Source organism: Thamnophis sirtalis, unplaced genomic scaffold (assembly GCF_051295495.1).
Source record: "Thamnophis sirtalis isolate CommonGarterSnake01/CBP01778 unplaced genomic scaffold, rThaSir2_p1.2 scaffold_10, whole genome shotgun sequence".
Taxonomy (NCBI): Eukaryota; Metazoa; Chordata; class Lepidosauria; order Squamata; family Natricidae; genus Thamnophis; species Thamnophis sirtalis.
This window is the reverse complement of record NW_028261390.1, coordinates 40,227,495-40,243,249: the sequence shown is the minus strand read 5'-3', so window position 1 is coordinate 40,243,249 and position 15,755 is coordinate 40,227,495. Positions and strand designations below refer to the sequence as shown.

At 45.7% G+C, this 15,755-nt stretch overlaps 1 protein-coding gene across 11 annotated transcripts in view; it reads left to right on the top strand.

Moving 5' to 3' along the window:
• Positions 1–15,755, top strand: part of BLTP1 (bridge-like lipid transfer protein family member 1) — a 199,643-nt gene that overhangs the window by 10,965 nt on the left and 172,923 nt on the right. For all 11 annotated transcript variants that reach the window (XM_087724418.1, XM_087724419.1, XM_087724425.1 and 8 more), the window contains exons 2-4: positions 10,495–10,621; positions 11,501–11,617; positions 14,191–14,269. In XM_087724418.1, coding sequence (XP_087580544.1) covers positions 10,525–10,621; positions 11,501–11,617; positions 14,191–14,269 — 293 coding nt within the window. In that variant the 5' untranslated portion in view covers positions 10,495–10,524. The remainder of the gene's footprint in view (positions 1–10,494; positions 10,622–11,500; positions 11,618–14,190; positions 14,270–15,755) is intronic.

The following is a 15,755-nucleotide window of genomic DNA, read 5'->3' as shown; positions in this document are numbered from 1 at the left end:
TAGAGAAGCAGTCCCTACATTTTTGGCACCAGGGTCTGGTTTCGTGGAAGACAATTTTTCTACAGACGGGTGGTGGTGGTGGCTTCGGTTTTACTCACTTGCCTGCTGTTTACCTCCAGCTGTGCAAGAGGCCACCTACAAAACTCTGTGGCTTGGAGGTTGAGAACCCCTGTATTGCAGGAGAAACTTCACAGTCCTACTTTACCTTGTTTGGAACATTAGTATTGTTTCTTGTTCACAAAAGTTTGTGCCATTAAAAATTCTGTTAATGTTTCATTTAGTACTGGATTCTTGGTGTCTGCTGCAGCAGGCTTTGAAGAAATGTGTACTTAACAATTGATTGTAGCATTTCCAGGGCGCTGCTCAGGAGAGTCCAAGCAAGGGTTAAATACAGCCAAACTGCCCAGAACTGAATTGAAACTTTAAGCCACGCCTCTGGTGCTGATTATCTTCAGGTGTTTTTTTTTCCAATTCAGCTAGCCCAGTGGATGCCCTTAGAGTTTCTCTTCATTTCTATTACTTGCTTGGACTCTCTTTATCTGTAAGTAGTCTGAATTTGATTGTATTGGAGCAGGCTTGGAGAGCAAAAGAACAAAGGTTTCTTTAATTGATTGAATTGGCCATTCTCTCCCTTCCAGTCCTCCCGGTGTCCTGGATACCTTAGGCACCATGGGGGGGGGGGAACACAGGCAGCTGTTGGGGGGGCGCATGGGTTGGAGTACCGACGCCAGCGCTGCCGCAGCCACCCAGCTGCATCCGTGCTTTTAAAGCTGGCATTCGGCACGGTTTCTCCGGGCGCTCATTACTCAGCCGGCTAGTTAAAGCGCAGGCGTGGCGGTAAAGGAATCTGCTCGCCATTTTTCCTGATCTGCTGGTTTTGCTTTCGATCTCCTCACACAAGCTGCAGCTGCCTGAAGCCTGACTCATCGCAGGAACTGTGCGGAGTTATTGTTGTCCGGCCTGGCTGGCAATTTTCCTCTGGAGCCTTTCACTTGCAGTGGTGGAGATTTGAGACCCCCTGGGGCACAAATTGTTATTCCTGCAGCTCAAATTGCTCGCACTTCGTTCTCACATTATCTTTGGTCCTTCGCCTTTCTGTGTCTCTCCAGTGAGCACTCTGGTCGATGGAGGGCCTTTGTGAGGTAGTGAGTGGGGGTGCCTCTTATCTATTGGATTGAGTTAGTGTCATGGCAAATCACATTTCAGAGGAGCCTGTCCAGTCAGGGGTCTCCTCCAAGGCCTTTCATAGGCAGGCAGGCGTGGCTGCCAAGGAGGCTATTAGGGGTTCCAAACCCTATGCCAGGCCTGGGCCTAAGCAGGGAACGGGGCCTGATAAGGATGCCTTGCGCTGCCAGAAGGCCCTTGAAAAACACTTCTCCAAGGCCCAACAGCAGACCCAAGCCTTTCAACAAGTGTCTCCTGAGGAGCCCTCTTTGGGAGTCCCTCCTGCTCAAACCCATCCTATTTCTGACAATGATGAGGAAGGCCAGGAATTTTCCCCCACGGCTTCCTTGGCCATGGGAGTTTCCCCTGGTGTGTCTATGGTGGATCAGGCCAACCTGTTTGCATGTCCTTCGGACCTGAAGGAAGGGTCAGTCTTAGGACCCTTGGCACCGCAGGATCCGCACCCCAGGCCAGATCCCAGGGTGCGTCCTGTTGAAGATCGGGGACCCGATCTCTCAGCGGAAATGCAGGAGGTCATTAATAGAGCCATTTCTCAAGGTATCGAGGCAGGCATGCAGCCGAGGGGCAAGCGCACTTGCAAGACCCGACATCTGCAGCCCCCAGTGGCTCCCAGGGCAGCTTTGGTCTCCCAAGAGCCTCAGTCTCCACATTCTTCCATGGCATCTGAGGATTCAGAATGGGAGGAGGAGGGGATATCTTACCCAGGCAGGAGGCGGAGTTCTCTGGGGACGAAGGTGGTACCTTCGAGAAGCCTTCTCTTTCTGGCCTGTTTAAACTGGCCAATTTCAAAACCATTTTTGATAAGGCTTAAATAGCAACCATATGGGGTCCAAGCCCCCATATGGGGTCCAAGCCCCCAGAAAGATGATCTTTCCAGGGACCTCTTTGAGGATCCTGTCTTGGCCCAGGAGATAGTACCTATCCCCAAGCTATTTCTTAATATGGTTCAGAAGCAATGGGCGCAGCCTGCCACCATGGCTACCCCCAGTAGCAATGATAAGAAGTTATATACAGTTGATGCCAGTCTGGAGGACTTGCTTAAGCTCCCTCCTATTGATCCTTCTGTGGCGGCCCTTACCTTGACCTCCATCCTCCCGCCTGATTTATTGAAGGCCTTAAGGCGGAGGATAAGAAATCTGAGACTGCCTGTCATAAAACGCACCAGGCAGCCGCTTGGGCAATTAAAACTTCAGTTTCAGCTTCCTTTCTCTCCAGAGCTGCCCTCCTCTGGCTGAGGCAATTGTTAACTAGGATTCCGGCCAGGGATACTAAGTTAAGGCAGGATATTAATAAGATCATGGCGGCTACGGAGTATACTGCCAATGCCACCCTGAGCGCAGCCAAGTTTGCCTCCCGGGCTCTGGCATCCAATGTTGTTACCAGGCGCCTCTTGTGGCTTCGGCACTGGAATGTGGACATGCGCTCCAAGTGGAAGCTGGTCTCTGCCTCCTTTAAGGGGGACAAGCTTTTCGGGGGAGGTCCTAGACCCGGTCCTAGTGGAGAACAAGGACAAGAAAAAGGTGATGCCATTGGTCACTAAGAGGTCTGACAGGAAGGGCCCCTACTCCTACAGGAGGCAGCCCTTTCGGAACGTGGAGCCGTCTACTAGCTCTGCTCCGCCCCATCGTTTAAATTAACTATTTTTATATTATTGTACTATTGTATTATTGCATTTTTAATGATTACAGTGGGGTATATATGAGGAGTGTGCTTGTTTGGTATACATGGGAGGACTGAGAGCGCGGCCTGGAGCCCCCACCACTGAGTGCATATGCAGAAGTGGATGGGGGCCCAGACCCACCTCCCGTCCTAAAATGAATGATATGTGCAGCCTGCCGGGAAGAATGGGGGCCATGAGAGAAGGGGAAGGGTCTACAGGGATGGGGCGGGTCGGAGCATCTCGGTTATGACCGGGAGGGGCAGGTATGGCGGGAGCTGCAGCGCTAGCCATTACTGGGGAAGGAGGGCTCGCTACATCACAGCTATCCCTTGTTCCGGCCCTGCAAGCTCAACTCAAGGACCTGGTGACAAGGGAAGTCAGTGCCCTGGTCTCAGGTTGCTGTTGCTAAATGCCAGGTCTGTGATTCAAAAAGCTCCCCTCGTCCGGGACTTAATATTAGACAAGGGGGCAGACCTGGCATGTATTACTGAAACCTGGCTAGGCCACAAGGGAGGAGTCCCCCTCTCAGAAATGTGCCCAGAAGGGTTCCAGGTGCTCCACCAACCACGACACCAGTGAAGGGGTGGGGGAGTGGCAGTTATTATCCGAAGGTCATTAGTTCCTTGCAGGTTCCCTGCTCCAGAGATTGTGGGGTGTGAGTCTCTTCTCTTGAGGTTGGATCTAGGGGTTCAAGTGGGCTTCTTTTTGACGTACCTACCTCCCAGCTGCGTCACAACAGCCCTGCCTGCATTTGTAGAGACTGTAGCCGGGTTGGCGGTTGAGTTCCCCAGACTAATTGTACTGGGGGACTTCAACCTGCCATCTTTAGGCGAACATTCTGATGGAGCTCAGGAATTCATGGCTTCCATGACAACCATGGACTTGACCAAGGTAATTCAGGGTCCGACTCATAGAGCGGGACACACGCTTGACCTCGTATTTCTCTCGGGGCATTTGAGACGTGATCTTGAACTAAGGGGAGTAGAGATCTCGCCCTTGTTATGGTCAGATCACTCCTTGCTGAGGCTTGACTTTAGGAAGCTACTCCCCCATCACAGGGAGGTGGAACCAATTAAATGGTTCTGCCCCAGGCGCCTGATGGACCCGATGGGATTTCAGAAGGAGCTTGGAGAGATACCTGACTCCCTTGCCCACAATCCGACAGAGTCCTTGGTTGCTACCTGGAATACTGCGGCAACTGAGGCGCTGGATCAGATTGCGCCTTTGCGACCTCTCCGCGGCAGTGGATCCAGGAGGGCACCTTGGTTTACCGAGGAACTCCGGGAGATGAAGCGCCAAAAGAGACGCCTAGAGCAACGCTGGAGGGCTAACAACTCCGAATCTGACCAAACACTATTAAGAGTCTTTATTAGGACTTATTTAGTGGAGATACGGGTGGCAAAATGTGCATATTTTTCTGCTCTTATTGCATCCGCAGAATCTCGCCCGGCCGCCCTGTTTAGGATAACCCACTCCCTCCTGAAGGGTGAGGACGCGGGGGAACCCTTACAGGGGAGGTCTGAGGAGTTCGCTCAGTTTCTGTCGGACAAAATCACTCAGATTCGGACGGACCTTGACTCCACTTGGACAGTACCAGCGGAGATGCTGAGGGAGAGTCTTGATCAGATTTCTTGGAATGAGTTCCAACTTGTCACCCCTGAGGAAGTGGACAAGGCCATGGGAGCGATGAGTGCCTCCACCTGTTTACTGGACCCGTGTCCCTCCTGGCTGGTCTCAACCAGCAGGGAAGTAATACGAGGCTGGCTCCAGATGATTACGAACGCGTCTCTGCAGGAGGGATCATTCCCACAACCTTTGAAGGAAGCGGTGGTGAGACCCCTCCTCAAGAGGCCTTCTCTGGACCCAGCAATTCTTAAAAACTATCGTCCGGTCTCCAACCTACCTTTTTTGGGGAAGGTTGTTGAGAAGGTGGTGGCCCTTCAACTCCGACGGACCTTGGATGAAGCAGATTATCTAGATTCCTTTCAGTCTGGTTTCAGGCCTGGATACAGCACCGAAACCGTTTTGGTTGCACTGACCGATGATCTCTGGTGGGCCAGTGATGGAGGACATTCCTCTATCCTGGTGCTCCTTGACCTCTCAGCGGCCTTCGATACCATCGACCACAGTATCCTTTGCGACGGCTGGAAGAGATGTGAGTGGGATGCACCGTTTTACAGGGGTTCTCCTCTTACCTCTCCGACAGGTCGCAGTCGGTGTTGGTTGGAGGGCAAAGGTCGACCCCTAGGCCCCTTAAATATGGTGTGCCGCAGGGCTCGGTCTTGTCCCCCCTCCTATTTAACATCTACATGAAGCCACTGGGTAAGATCATTCGTCGGCACGGGATTAAATACCATCAATATGCGGATGATACACAACTGTATCTCTCCTCCCCGTGCCAGCTCAGCATAGCAGTGGACGTGATGTGCCAGTGCCTGGAAGCTGTCAGGATCTGGATGGGAGTGAACAAACATGCACTCAATCCTGACAAGACTGAGTGGCTGTGGATATTGCCACCGAAGGACAGTCCAGATAGTCCATCCCTAATCCTGGGGGTGAAAATTTACACCCCTCAGAGAGGGTCTGCAACTTGGGGCTCCTCCTGGATCCACAGCTGACATTAGAACATCACCTGTTGGCCCTGACCAGGGGGGCCTTTGCCCAGGTTCGCCTGGTGCATCAGTTGCGGCCCTATTTGGATCAGGAGGCACTTCAAGCGGTCACTCATGCCCTCGTCACCTCAAGACTCGACTACTGTAATGCGCTCTACATGGGGCTGCCCCTGAAAAGTGTTCGGAGACTACAACTAGTCCAGAACGCAGCCGCGCGAGCGATACTGGGTGTACCAAGATACAGCCACGTTACACCAATCCTCTGCGAGCTGCACTGGCTTCCTATTGGTCTCCGAACGCGATTCAAGGTGCTGGTCATTACCTTTAAAGCCCTACATGGTTTAGGACCTGGATACCTGCGAGACCCCCTACTGCCGCATATCTCCCAATGGCCGGTAAGATCGCACAGGATGGCCCTTCTTCAGGTGCCATCAGCCAGGCAATGTCGGCTGGCGGCTCCCCGGAGGAGGGCCTTCTCTGTAGCCACTCCGACCCTATGGAATGAACTACCCCCAGAGATCCGGACCCTGCCCACTCTCATGGCCTTCCGAAAGGCTATCAAAACCTGGCTATTCCGGCAGGCCTGGGGCTGTTGACCTCATGATTGAGGACCAGCCCCGACCAGATTGGGTACATGATGAGGTTTTTAATCTGTCTCCTTTATTTTTAACGCTTTATTTTTTTTTTATGATTTGTTTTTTGCAATAAGCTGCCTGGAGTTCTCCGGGATTGGGCGGCCTATAAATCTATTCAATACATTACAATACAATCGTCCGTACTCCCAGCAGGTGGACCGCTCCCAGGACCGTCAGTCCTTTTGTGACAGGGGTTGCCAGCAGCACTACTCCAAACATCCCTTTCAGGGGGGGGGTCTGGTTCCCGTCCCTTCAGGAGATACAAATGACTATCACAGCTCTGCTCCCATAGGGGGGCGCCTCCAGTTGTACAGCGCCCAGTGGGAGCAGACCATGTCGGATCAGTGGGTCCTGCAAACAATCAGACTAGGACTCACCCTGGAATTCCTCTCCCTTCCCCCCGCCACTTCACCAGGTGCCCGGTTCCATCGTGCCCGGTAAAAAGGGCTCTTATGGAACAGGAGATCAGGCATCTCAGGGATATCAGGGCCATAGAGCCGGTTCCACCAGGCCAGGAGGGGACAGGTTTTACTCAATCCTGTTCCTGGTCTCCGAAAATTCAGGGTGGAGGGGTCGAGGGGAATCTTGGATCTAAAAAGGCTAAATTATCACATGGACTTGGACTTGGACTTGATCTTCGTAAATGTCAACGTCCATAAGGCAGTGACCGTTGCATTGTGAAGGCCAGGGGCAGGACGTCACGGATTACAGCACGCCATTGATTCCGATTTAGGGCGGCTTGTTGGGCATCGGTTATCGAGAAATGGAGTGGTTGAAGATCGTGAGCCACTTGGGATATCCACGTTTTCTTTGGGGCATTTCATGCGATTTTCCACCCATCCGGTCGCAGCGAGTTAATCGATCGGTAAGGTAATCGGCTATTGTCCATACGGCAAACGTGTCCAAACCATCTAAGTCGTTGTCTTCTTAGATAATGTAAATTATTATACATTCTTAGATAATGTAAATTATCACATCACTTACCGGAGGTTCAAGATGCAGTCCCTGCAGTCCATTCTGGGATGCATCAGACCAGGAGACATCTTGACCTCCATAGATCTCAAGGAGGCCTACCTCCACGTTCCTATTTGTAAAGCCCACCATCGCTACCTCAGGTTTGCTTAAGCCGGCCACCATTACCAGTATTGAACCCTGCTGTTCGGCCTGTCTTCGGCACCCAGGACGTTTACAAAGATACTCGTGGCTGTGGCAGCCTTCTGCTTCAGATCCCATCCAGTGAGACTGCACTACTATCTGGACGATGTCCTCATTCAATCGTCATCAGCCCAGCAGGTGCTTTTGGACCTGGAACACGCCATCCAAGTGCTTCAAGCTCACGGGTTTTCCATAAACATGGAAAAGAGTCATCTGCAACCGACGACCAGGCTACAACATCTAGGTGCTGTCATCGACACCATCGCCTGCCAGGTCTTCCTGTCGCCGGAGAGTGTGGCGAACCTCAGGGAGAAGGTCGCATACGTGCAACAGCTTCCTCAGGCCAGGGTTGTTCAGCTTTCGCAGCTCCTCGGCAAGATGATTTCATGCCTGTCCATCGTCCCTTGGGCAAGACTCCATTCCCGGCCGCTTCAGTGGCTCCTGCTCCCTTACCAGAGGGCCAACGAGAGCAGCTTGATGAAGCTCGTTCCAGTTTCTGCCGAGGTATGTCGGTCGCTCAAGTGGTGAATGTCTCCAGCTCTGTCGAAGGGATCCCCAAGGAGCCAACATGTCTCACCGTTAGGATGGATGCCAGCCTGTTCGGTTGGGGGGGTATTTTCAGAACCAGCTGGCTCAGGGCAGGTGGTCCCCAACCGAGGCCGCTCACAGTATCAATTGGCTGGAGCTGAGGGTGGTCAGGCTGGCCCTGCTTCACTTCCAGATTGGCATTCGGGGATGTCACGTGAGGGTGTTGACGGACAACGTTTCAACGAAGGCACATATAAACCACCAGGGAGGTATGCGCTCCAGATCCTTGATGTTGGAGGCCGATCTACTGGGTCGGTGGGCAGAGAAGCACCTTCTCTCCGTTCAAGTGGAACACATTTCTGGCACGACCAACACCCAAGCGGACTGGTTGAGCAGGGCCACAGTTGACCACTTGGAGTGGCGCCTGCATCCTCATCTGTTCCAGCGATTGTCCCAGAGTTTCAGGTGTCCACAGGTAGACCTGTTCGCCACCGCAGCCAATTCTCACCTCCCCAGGTTTTTCAAGAGGTTCCACGACCCATGTGCAGAAGGCATCAATTCTCTACACTCCCCTTGGCCGAGGGGCCTGATCTACGCATTCCCGCCATTACCCCTTCTTCCCAGAGTCATCAGGAAGATCCTGTCAGAGGCAGTAGAGGTCCTGTTGGTGGCGCCGTTTTGGCCCAGGAGAACCTGGTTCATGGACCTGGTGAGTCTCTCCGTCAAGCCCCCTTGGCGGATTCCTCCGCAGGAGATCTCTCTCAGCCAGGGGAATCTTAAACATCTGGAACCCCAGTGGCTTCAACTAGCCGTCTGGCACTTGAGAGGGATCTCCTGAGCAGGGGCAGCTTTTTGACCAAGGTGATCTGTACCATCCAAGCGTTTCAGCGTCCCTCCACGACCCGGATCTACGACGCTACCTGGAGGGCCTTCGTCAGCTGGAGCTCTGCCTGCGGCCTATCAGCCTCCTCGGCTTCGGTTCCTGTCATCCTGGACTTCCTGCAAGATGGCCTTGACAAGGGACTGGCACCCAATATTCTTCGCCGTCAGGTAGCAGCTCTTTCCACCACACTGGCTCCTGACGGGCAGGCTTCTCTTGGTCATCATCCTACCATCCGCAGTTTCCTCGGGGGCTACCAACTTGAGCCCTCCAATGGTGCACATATATCCGACTTGGGACCTTACCGTTGTCTTGCGTGCTCTCACAGAGCCTCTGTTTGAGCCTATCTGGACGATCAGCATGAAACACCTTACATTTAAAACTGCCTTTCTGATTGCCATCACTTCTGCTAGGCGTATCTCTGAACTGGCTGCCCTGTCTGTCCGGGAGGACTTGTGCTTGATTTTACAGGACAGGGTGATACTTTGCCTGGATCCATCGTTCATCCCTAAGATAAACTCCTGGTTTCACCGGGCTCAGGAGGTAATTCTCCCTGATTTCTGTCCGCATCCCAGGCATCCCAGGGAGAAGTGATGGCACAAGCTGGATGTCCGCAGGGCGCTTCGCAGATATATCAAGCGTACGGCCAGTTTTCATCATTCTGAATCACTCTTCATCTCTTTCCAACCGTCTTCCCAGGGCAGGAAGGTGTCTTCCTCTACAATTGGTGGGTGGAGGGCCTGCATCGCCCTCGCTCATGTCCTGCAATCTAAACCTGTGCCTAGTCGTATCACGGCACATTCTACTAGGAGCGCTGCCACCACGGCAGCCTGGGCTACCAGGACTCCGATTGAGGAAATTTGAAGGCTGCCACCTGGACTTCTCTATCTCTGTTCGTATGGAATTATAAGTTGGACAAGTTTACTTCAGTGGAAAGGGCCTTTGGGAGTCGTGTGCTTCAGGGCATTCATACCAGCGGAGAGACCCTGACTGCTGCAGCTTCCCACCCTAGTGACATTTAGCTTGGGTATGTCCCTTGCTTGGACTGTCCTGAGCAGCGCCCTGGAAAAGGACCATTGACTTACCTGAAGGGTTGTTTTCAGGGCGCTGCGAAGGAGAGTCCACCCCACCCAGGGGGTCTAGCTCTGCTGTTCTCAGTTTTCAAAGTTGGCAGTTCCTGTTCGACTTGTTATTGTTGAGAGTGATTTTGATTCGTTGTTGGACTCAGCGTGCAACAGTTCCACGTCTTCATTGAAAAAATCTGAAGATAGTCAGCACCAGAGGCGTGGCTTAAAGTTTCAATTCAGTTCTGGGCAGTTTGGCTGTATTTAACCCTTGCTTGGACTCTCCTTCGCAGTGCCCTGAAAACGACCCTTCAGGTAAATCAATGGTCCTTTTAATTGAAAAGCATAGTTTTTGGAAGTGATTTTTGGGTATGTCAAGGTCTAAAAGAATGTTTTGACCCCAGTCTTGATCAGAGACTAACAGTTGTATTTTAAAAATGAAAATAAAGATATTTAAATATGAAAGGTGATCACATATTTAATGTAATATGTATATAGCAAGAAAATTATTTTCACCTTGTTACTAACTCTTTACTTCAATAAGCTATCATTCCGTTTCTTGCTGTTTAGCGTATATTCCACTATCACAAAAGCTGTCCCTATGAATCCTACTGAATGAAATAGCATTTCTGTCATCCTATAGATGCTGCTTAAAGGCCATAACATTAATTTTGTGTGTTAATTTTGTGGTTGATCTCTGTTACATATATCTCAAACAAATCACTTCAACAGCACTTTTCAAAATGATACTCCCATTTGTTTTTTCTCTTTACAGTCATCTAGACCCTGCTGAAAGATTCTAAGAATGGACAGAAATAATAATGTTAGCATTGTTCCCAGTATCACTCAGTTGGAAAATTTCCTCACTGAACATAACTCAAATGTTGTTTGGCTCCTTGTTGGTATGTAATGTTTGGTTTGTAAAAATATTTCTTATGTTTTCAAATATATCTAATTATTTTCTCATCTGACATTAAATGTTTGGCAGCAGCTATACGTTACATGTTTGTTTTAGAAAACATTGATTTTATTCTGGGTGATTTTAAACAGAACTTAATTACTAATCTCAAAACTGGAGTTAGTGGAATGTTAAATACAGTTTCATGTAGCTTCTTAATTTTCCATCTTTAAGTTTATTTAAGTTCTTTTTATATCAGCTTGAAATTTAAACATTAAAATACCTTTTGCTTCATATAAACTCTTTATATACATTTTATTGACTTGTAATAGCTTAAATAGTTATATTTATATGTATATAATATACCATTTATTGGATCATGTATAGTGCACAATATAGAACATAGTCAATATGTAGGCAAAAAAAATAATACAGCATTTGAAATGTAGTGTTATCTGCGGTAATCTGGTTAGAATAAAGCTTCCGTTAAGGCAGTCAAGCGATTTAAAACATATAATTACCAATTGACATTGCTATTTCAAAATAATACCATATAGCTTTATGTGGAACTGTTTTATAAAGCTATTTTACACATGAGATTGGGGCAAGGAGGGGAGATAATGATGTATGTCCTCAGCCACTGTATGCCAGTGAGAATATTTGGAATTTTAGGAATAGAGCAGCCTTGCAAAATGGCTACCGTATAGCTGGTTACAAGAACCCATTTACCATTAAATAATTTGGTAATATTGCTTCCCATTGAGTCTGTGGTAGTCCATATCTCTTTCATTTCCAAAGAGTTTCTGTGTTACAAATATATAACTTCCGTGTTTTTGAAAAAATAATTTCCATTGCTCTAAATGTATTAATATTTGTTTTGCAGCTACAATTTTGTCCTGTGCCTGGATTATTTACCTAACTTATTACAATTCCCGAAACATTGGTTTCATTTTAACATTGATCCTTAACAGATTACATAAAAATGGCTATATCCATATTGGTAAGTGATCTTGATTTAAATATGAAATGCCAGTATATTCGGAATCACATTCGTAATATTATATTGATAAAAAGTCAGCAGTGTTACATATTTTTACATATTTTATGTAATATGTTACATATTGATTTCAGCAAGAGAAAAACAAATACGTTCAATTATTTTATTATCAATGTGATGAAAAGATTAACCCCATGCTGAGATTACATTGCAATGGTGAGGTTAATATCTGGACTGCTGTTGCACAGGTGAAATGTCTCCTGTATCCTATATATTGTGAATTTGGGAATATAAGTCAAATATCAACCAAAATATTAGTTTCATCCACTGTGGGGTGTAGTCATGTCATGCATGGACTCTTAGCAAGGCTTTTTACACTGAAGACTTTTCTTGAGTCACTGCACATGCAATATATACTGTTTTATTGGATCGGGAGAATATCGCATTTAAAGAGATTCGGAGGTAAAAGACTTAAGCTTCAACTTCATTTAGCTGCAAAATTTAAGTTTCAAAAAAAAAAAAAAAAGACCATGAGAGTCCAGAAACATAAACTCCAAGCAATCATCCAGTACTGGGTTGTTTTCCTTCTCTCTCCTGTAAAGATTTTATTATATTTTATCTGTATTTTAATGGAAGAAACAGAGCAGGTTTTTACTGTTTGACTCAGAGCCTGGCAAATGAGGCTAAATTCCTGGAAATCTAAGAAATTTAGAACCATCTAAAAGCTTGTATAAGTTTATTGCAAATTAGAAACCTAAATTTTGTTTTATGAAAAATTATTCAAGTTGTCGTTTTTTTTAACCATCCTTTGATTTTATTCTCTTGGATCTCTGTGTATATGCATTATTGGCTAAATATCCGCTGAAGAAACACTTTTTTGTCTTTTTCTTTGACTCCTAATCATTTCTGAAACATTGATAGACATAACAAAAGCTTGAATTTCTTAATTTAATTAGCCTTTCACACTGAAAGGACTTTATCTTTAGAACACTCTCCCCAGTTAGATAAACTAAGAAGACCTGGAAATTTTGCCTCTTTTCCCCTCATGAATGCACATGTAGTGAGGGATTCCTCCTTGGAATAAAATAGGTGATTGCAGTATATATACTGAATATGACCTCACCAGTTTTGCATAATACAGTAGGAAAGAAAAAACTTAGGAACCTTTGCTTGATGGAGTCAGAGGGATCAATTCAATCAGTTGCATGTCCATGCATGGTAATACATCATGGCAGTTATGGGATGCAAATGGAATAGATTTATCTAAAGATCAGTAATTTGAACACTAAATGTTCGCTAACTCCTGAACAAATGAGTGTGGGAAAATATCTTCCTTGGGAGCGTTCTTTGAGTCAAGTATTAATTTTGTTTGGGAAAAAGGTTTTCCTTCCTTGAGAAGTTTCTTTCCACCCAGGAATCGTTTTAAGTTTGATTGGTATTTAAAGGTTGTTATTCTCAAATAGGACCAAAAGGGGAACATAAAAGCACTACATCATCATTTTCTGTAAAACAAAATAAATATTTTAATTCTTTCATAGTTTCTGCTAGTTCTTAGATAGATGGTATTTCCTATATCTCTTATTCAAATTTTGGCTTTGTTAACTGCCTTGTGAGCCAGAAGAGAAAGAGGCCTCTCTCCCTTCCTTAAGAAAGAAGATACAGCAAATACAAAACGGGATCCCTCATTCCTCCCCTTTTAGAAGCACTGTTGAAAGAGAGGTTAAAGTTTATGCTTGAGCTTGGAATTTGAGTTTCTTAGGCTTTGAGGATATCCACCCATTATATTAGAACTAATTGAACTGAACCTTTAATTTTTGTTTTCTATTGCTTGAGATGGGATATTTCCATTACACTCTTCTTGTTAGATCTTCTATAATCTGTTCAGTATCAGTGTTTCAGTAAAGAATAATATTTATTGCTCAGGACAAACAGTAGGATGACACAAAATAAATCAGCCCCCACATAACTCTTTGCACAGTAAGTGCAGCCTTTAGAGATTCAAAATTATCTGAGAAAAACTATGGAAGGGGAAGAGAACTGAGAAAAGCGGTTAAGATTGATAATGGTATATGATTAAGAATAGCTCAGAAGTTAAGACACTGAGCTTGCCAGCTGAAAAGGCAACAGCCTGGGTTAAAGATCCGAGTGCTGGGTGTCAGGGTGAGCTCCAGTTACTCATCCCAGCTCCTGTCAGTCCAGAAGTTTCAAATGTGAGTAGATAAATAGGGACAGCTTTGGTGGGAAGGTTACTGCGTTTCCATATTTTCATGCTGGCCACGTGATGCTGGAAGTGTCTCTCAGACAATGCAGGCTGTCTTGGCTAAGAATTGAAGATGAGGACTGCCTGCTTGAGTCGGTCCCAACTGGATAGGATAAATCTTTAAACCTTTAAACTGTTGACCCACTCTTTCTCTTAATCATTGTGATAGGTTGCCCTTCATTTGTGCAGAAGCTAGATATTCATTTTCTAGGATGCTTTAATTGGATTCTTCTGAAAAGTTGGGAAGTACATCTTGAGAACTTAAAAGGATTGCTTGGTATTCTGCGATTTAACAGAAACTTCCTTTTTATTGCAGGATCCTTCTCATTCTCTGTTCTGTCTGGAAAAATCATGGTTCGTGAAATCTATTATATTACAGAAGATTACTCCATTAGGTACTTAACTTTTATACTATTTCACAGCCATGGCTTTAATAAGTTTATTTCCATTGTAGCATTGCATATAGATAAAGAAAGGCCCTAATGTGGTTTAGAATATAACATCTTCATTTTTATTTTCATCATTGGTATAATAAGAAAAATAATTCAAAGAAAAAAAGTTAGGTACTTATTTTGTGACTATGCAAAAATTTCTGAAAGGGATTATCTCTGTAAATTTAAGAAAATAAGATTCTCCTTATGTAGTAAAATTTGTTATCCTGCTAGTTGAATCACAATAATCTAGCAGATCTGTTGCAATACTTATGAATGGCAGTGAACCACAAGAGCAGGGATAGCAGGGATGTCTAACCCATGCATATCCTTTTGTCCATATTTATTAATCATATTTATTTGTTAACGACATTTATATCGCCATCCATTTCACAAAAGTGATTCCATACAATAGTTACTAAAACAGAAATATATAAAATATAACTATTATAACAATAGAATTGTTCTATTTAAATTTTTAAATTTAAATTTAATAATTTAAATAATTATTTAAGAACAAAAAACATTATAAAAAATCTAAAAATTAACCACAGTGGAGCCATGTATTTCCATTTCCCTGAAACCACCCCATCCCAGGCTTAGCATCATGATCAGGTCTTGAGGGACTAATCAAATGATAGCAAGGACAACCTGACTTCAAGGCGGGGGAATGATCCTTAGAGTGAGCACCATGGCAGAGAAGCGATAAACCATCCCAAGCCATGAATGGTTTTAAGATGATAACGAATGTTACATGTGCTCTTCTAGAAGCACATTTTTTTTGCCTGCACTGCTGCATTCTGCACCAGCTGAAACTTCCAGATACTCTCAAGGGCAACCACATGTAATGCAATTACAGTAGTGCAATCTGGAGGTGATTATGACATGAGTGACCTGTGAGCCTCCTGATCCAGGAGAAGGTGCAACTGGCACACAACATGAAGAATATTTTAGCTTTTACATAAAAAAAAAGTCTAAATGAGTTAAAAACCTAATTTTAAAGATATAGAAATATAAGCACGAATGGCTTGACTTTCAGTATATCCATGATCTATCAGAGTTGAGAGAATCTGTTTGGAGTGGTTAAAGGCAAGAGACTTTGAGATAACAATAATTTCACATTACTTTATGAAAGTAAAATCCGATAGGCTGTTAAATTGATGTGATCATCTCTTGCGACCTTCTTATAAGCGAAGTCAATGGGAAAGCCAGGTTCACTTAACAACAAGAAAGGGCAAGAAAAATCATAAAATGGGGCAAAATTAATTTAACAAATGTTTTGCTTGGCAACAGAAATGTTGGGCTCAATTGTCAAAGACTGCCTATAAATCCAGGAATTCATGATAGGTGTAGAATCAGCATAGAAATTCCCTTCTTCCTTAGTGAAAGTTATAAAGATAAATCTTTCTGTGAGCAGATTTGGGTTGAAAAGCTCATGTCCTTGAACAAA